The sequence below is a fragment of the Lathyrus oleraceus genome, chromosome 7 (genome assembly GCF_024323335.1).
Source record: "Lathyrus oleraceus cultivar Zhongwan6 chromosome 7, CAAS_Psat_ZW6_1.0, whole genome shotgun sequence".
In the NCBI taxonomy this organism is placed as follows: domain Eukaryota; kingdom Viridiplantae; phylum Streptophyta; class Magnoliopsida; order Fabales; family Fabaceae; genus Lathyrus; species Lathyrus oleraceus.
This window is the reverse complement of record NC_066585.1, coordinates 489306984-489312588: the sequence shown is the minus strand read 5'-3', so window position 1 is coordinate 489312588 and position 5605 is coordinate 489306984. Positions and strand designations below refer to the sequence as shown.

At 29.4% G+C, this 5605-nt stretch overlaps 1 protein-coding gene across 1 annotated transcript; it reads right to left on the bottom strand.

Annotated features, from left to right (window-relative positions):
- Positions 1 to 3345: 3345 nt before the first annotated feature.
- LOC127101111 (glutelin type-D 1) lies at positions 3346 to 5315 on the bottom strand. The gene is made up of 3 exons (XM_051038445.1): positions 4928 to 5315; positions 3768 to 4488; positions 3346 to 3676 (listed from the first exon to the last, which is right to left on the bottom strand). Exons 1-3 carry the CDS (start codon positions 5121 to 5123, stop codon positions 3523 to 3525), a joined length of 1071 nt encoding a protein of 356 aa, XP_050894402.1. The 5' UTR covers positions 5124 to 5315; the 3' UTR covers positions 3346 to 3522.
- Positions 5316 to 5605: the final 290 nt, after the last annotated feature.

Genomic DNA, 5605 nt, shown 5'->3' with positions numbered 1-5605 from the left:
ATACAAACAACTCAAAAAATTACCAAATTACAAACATGTGGTAAATCAAATGATGCATATACACAGAAATTGAAAAACCGTCAAAATATAAATGATATTGATGATGATTGCAATTTCAGTAGATAGGTTAGATTAGATAAAGATAAAAAAGTCAAATATAAGAAAAAAAATCAAACAAACAACAACCTTCTTATTTGACCTTGTCGTATCGCAATATGATAATTGTTGGCAAAGACGAATCTTTCCTCTGTTTATTGCAATTGATGAATCACAATGGGTCACCCTCCCACGGGGTGCAATTTACCATGTTGGTGTTATGTTTGTAGAGATAAGTCAAATGTGAAAGAAAAAAAGTCAATACAGTAGAAGTAATAAACAAATAAAAATGATGCATAGTTGTGACAGACATACCCCAACTCTTTTAACACCAAGTTGATTTGTTGGTTTTTACTGCCACTTTGGATTTGGGTGTAGCCTATTTCTTCTATCATCCTTATAACATCTGAGGAAAGATGAAAAATAAGGTTAGTTAAGGAATCTGAGAAAAGATGGAAAATAAGGTTAGTTAAGGAATCTGAGAAAAGATGGAAAATAAGGTTAGTTAAGGAACGTGTAAAGAAATTGAGAAATGTTTGAAAAGAATAAGAGATAAAAAAACAAACCTATCAACAAATTTTTCTTATTTTTTCCAAAAATAATATCACAAAAAGGTGTGAACTTGAGTGTTTTATCACATGTTTGTTTGCATCTCCAACAATGATGCCACCAGTGAATTTCAAGACATGTTTATGTTCTAAAGCTTTGAACAACACATCATTCAACTGCACTTAAAAGTTTGCAATAGTGTATGTGTTGTTTACCATTAACATTGTATTAAAAGTCTGTTTATACATGGTTGGAACTATGACATGTATATCAATCCACTGAAAAGCAAATATGCATGGATCATAATGTGAGAAAATATTATTTTTAAAAGTTGAAATAGAAATCTCAAATAACATAAGGGTGTTTCTAAATATTGAAATAGAAAGTTCAAATAACATAAGATTGTTTGTAAAAGGTCAAATAGAAACCTAAAATAATATAAGCATGTTTGTAATAGGTCAAATAGAAACTTCAAATAATAGAAGGTTGTTTGTAATAGCTGCATCAAAAGTGAATGATATAAAAGTTGGCATGCAAAAAAGAAAAAGGTTAAAAAGTAAAATATATATGGTCTTTAATATCGAACAGAAAATTTCATTGTCAAAATAAAATTTTAAGAAAATAAAAAAGGATTTGAAAGAAAAAATTAGTAAAAATTTTCTAAAATCATTTAAAAAGTAAAAAAAAAGGCTTTGAAAAAAATGAATGAAATATTTCTAGGTCAATAACCTCATGAAAATTTTAAAAATATATATTCACTAAAAAAATAGACATACTTACTCCAAAAAAAAGGGTTTGTTGATCAAAATAAATAAAAATAAAAATAAAAATGTAGGCAAAAATGAGATTTACAGACTCCAGAAAAAGGTTTCTTGATCAATCAAAATATAAATCTCACCAAAAACACTGAATTAAAACATTGAAGAATGAGAATTACTTTATTAAAATCATCTTAAAATGCTCATTCATTTTAGACACAACCGTCCACTTGTGTTGTAGTGCGAGCACAACCTTCCAGAACTCGTTATGATCATTAATGTCCTTAATCATCTCAAACGGTCTGACCATTGTGATGTACAAAGTCGAATTCGACAACAAAATTGCAAAATGCAAAATGGGTTGAACAAAAAATTTGAATACAATGATGGTGTTACGGGAAAGAGGTTTGAAATGCAAGAAAAGAGACCATATGTGTGAAAATTTGAAATAGATGAGAGACTTGGTAAGCTGAAAAGTTCCAATTTCACATAAATGTGGGAAAAGGTGGAATGGGCTTTATGCAGTAGCCGAATTTGAACATTGAAAACTGAAATTTGATATTAAAAAATATGGATGTTTAATTTGACAATATGATGACTGATAGTTGATAAATTAATTTGAGTATTTAGTAAATTAGTTGTTACACTAATTGATAGATACAAAATGATATAAAAAGATATTCTTAATTAAAAACTGGTGGTTTATTATCTTATTATATTATTAAATTAAATTAATTTTTATTACATAAAAATAATTGTATTAACAAAAACATGCAAAACGATTTTAATATATATATATGAAAAATTAAACATAGCATCAAAATATATTAAGGGTCTCTTTTAATAAGTTTTAGTTTTTAGTTTTTAAAAACTATTTTGAAAATTAATTTTAAAAAACAAGTTTTGAGGAAAAAACATGTTTGGTAATCTAACTTTTAAAAATTGTTTTAAAGTTGAACAACGTTACAAATTTGTCATTGACGAATATAGTACCTTTTTTTCTTGTTTTGTCCTCTTCCTAATTTCCAAAACTAAAAACTAAAAAATCAAAACCTCTAAAACCTATTTTGGATTTTTAGTTTTAAAACCTCACAGATAGAAAATAGTTTTGAGAAATAAAATTAGACTACCAAACAAATTTTATAATTTTTAATTTTTAAAAACTAAAAAACAGTTTTCCAAAACCATATCAAACATGCCCTAAATTTGTATACAAATTTTATTTATAATGAAATGTAATGATCACAAATTAGTAATATTGTAATTTTGAATTTAGATTAATTCAAAATAATAATAAAAATAAGTTTATTATTTAATATTCTATCATAGAACTGCAATGATATCTTAAATTTTTTTCGTCTTCTCATTGATTCTCCTATTATATTTCACTAACTTGAGAATTATCAATACTATTTTAAAATTTATTATCTACCTTAAATGTTACTTAAAAACATTAAATATTTCATCATTTTTTATCTTGTAAGAAAAAGTCATAAGTTAAAAATTACAAACTCAAATAATTTTTGGAAAAAAAAAGTTAAAAGTTAATAAAAAAGCTATCGGATAAAACAGAAACTTAGTGGAAATTCTGAGAAGTAGCTATAATAAAGATGTTAGTTTTATGTAATAAGACTTTCGGTTGGAAAAAAAAATCCAAATTCGTTGAGAAAAGCAAAATATTATAGCGCATTTATTACCCCAAATTCATAGACGTGACTTGTTTTAAGCCAAAGGCACGGTTGGTATTTCCCGATCATATAACTTTTTTAAATTTTAGATTTGTTGCAGTAGCACAACACCATTACTAGTGACTCGCTGGTGTTTCTATAAAATTATTACATAACTTCTACTTTTTGAAAGTTTTTTAGTAGGATTCATTCATTATAAAAAAAAGTGTATAGGAAGATACTAAGGTAGCAATATAAAAATTGACAGACGAAAATGGAAATTCAGCCCCAAAAACAATTGAGGCAATCAACTCTTATATAAACTCACAATAGAAGTGAAGAAACTTTATAAAAGTACTGCAAACGAAACATGACACAAATTCAAACAGCTGCCACTAGATGGAATGTATTATTGTCAATAATGACTTATAGAGACTTATTTCCATTCTAGTTTAATTTGGAGGAGGGAAGAAAACAGCATCACCAGTCCTCTTAGAACGGAAGAGTTTCTCAGTTTCAGCATCTACATTGAAAGCAGCCTGCAGAACTGTAGAAGATAATGCCTTCCACACCGAAGAACTTCCAGCCATGTGTGTAAAGATAGGACTGAAAAAACAACAACAAGAATTCATAACTATAACATGTTGACAACAACTTACAAAGAAAATCAAGAGGTTAGAACATAAGAAAAACTCACTTAGGGGTAGTGATGATAGAGAACCACTCCATTCCCTCAGGGTCACAAATCTTGGAGACGACGAAAAACCTTGGCACAATGAACAGATTTCCAGCCTTCAAAGTTGTCTCCAAGACTCTCTTGCCATCGACACCAACAACTTGAACGCGTCCGCTTCCCCTAACAATATAAGTAACCTGAAAAGCTGAATCGCAGGAGAATCCAGGAGAGCACATGGCATTTCCATCAAGCCTCACGAGGTCGGCTCCTAAACCAACCTCACCAACCAAAGGAAGGTTCTTGGTGTTCAAAACAACAACCCTTCCACCATTTTTAACGTCGGTATCTAATGGTGCCTCTAGACAATTCAAGACCATGCCTTTCCTGTCTCCATCTTTCGGCGCTGGAAGGTCGATGCTTCCGTCAAGCTTCACAATCCCTTTACCGGTTTGTTTTCCAACAAGGGTCTTCGCAGTGTTCTCGTCCAAGTCCCAAGCTCTTCCCACAAACTCGGTCGAAAATCCAGTAAAGATTCCATTAGGACCAGTTAGAAAAAAATCAGTGAACTCACCAGCCTTGTGTGCTTTTGAAGTATCCCCAAGAAACAGAATAACCAACTCAGTGTCCTCTTTGTTGAACCACCATGTCACAACACCAAAAGGGAGTGCTAAAGCATCACCCGTCTTAATTGCAAGAACCTTTTCTTCTGATTCAGGTTGCACAATTCCAGCAACTCCACTTCCTGTTCCAACATGTTTTCACCAATTAAGTATCTCAAACCAATTCTACTAAAATATCATTTTACTATCAACCAGTCAAATACAAAATAAATAAACAAAATCATGATTTATAAAATAATGCTCTCTTAAAAGTATCACAAAAAAACAAAATCAAATCATAACTTTATGAATTTGCTCTTATAGCCCCAATTGAGGGACACATAACTGAAATTGCCATCAACAAAATTTGTTCCCAATTGACTGCAACATCAACATCAACAATACTAATAATAATAATAATAAAACAAACTAATTAGATCTTAATTGATGAATCAAAGAACAATAATAAAAAATATGAAGAAAAAAAATGCAGAATCATCAATAACAAAGAAAAACATGATATCGATTTCACAATCAAATCAACAACAAAAAGAAGAAACTATATAGATCATGAATCCCTACCTTGAAGAACATAAGCAACTTTTGAAGAATCAGAGTAACGAGGAGTGGCAAAACCGTTCTTCTCAAGAGCTAATTTGGCAGCACCAATGTTACCTTCACGCAGCATAGGGAGTTCAGATGGTGACCAACTGTAATACGATCCACCATTGTCACCGTACACTTTCTTCGACAATTTGGGAGTGAGATCAATATCCATAGCAATTAGCAACTTAATGGAACAGAATCAGAGAAATTAAGATCGAAAAATCAGAGAGAAAAGGAGAGAAAGTTTGGATGATTGTGAGAGATTGTGTGTGTTTATATAGGCACAGTTAGAAAATTTGTAGTGGTTCGTTTGGCGTAACAGAATGTAGTTAGTGTTGTTTTTTATTGCTACGAATACTCGTTACCAGTAATTACGAAATACTAGCACATAAAATTAAATAATGCATGATCTAAATTTATTTTTTATTATTTTTATTAAATTAAATTAAAAATTTTAAATTATAATAAAATGATATATTTTTATTAGATGATAATATAAATTTAGCCTTATCATTAAATTCATAATTTAAATGTATTTATAAAAATAAATTTAATGTTGGATTAGGATCAGAATGTCATCGTGATTTGTGTTAGTCTTATCTTTTTTTTCTTTCTGTTTTTTAATATATATATTTTTAAGTAAAATAATAATAA

Coding starts and splice junctions, on each gene's coding strand:
- LOC127101111 (XM_051038445.1), bottom strand. CDS start 5,123: ATGGATATTGATCTCACTCCCAAATTGTCGAAGAAAGTGTACGGTGAC. Junction 4,489..4,927: donor AGTTGCTTATGTTCTTCAAG/GTAGGGATTCAT, acceptor ATGTTGGAACAG/GAAGTGGAGTTGCTGGAATT. Junction 3,677..3,767: donor TCTATCATCACTACCCCTAA/GTGAGTTTTTCT, acceptor TTGTTTTTTCAG/TCCTATCTTTACACACATGG.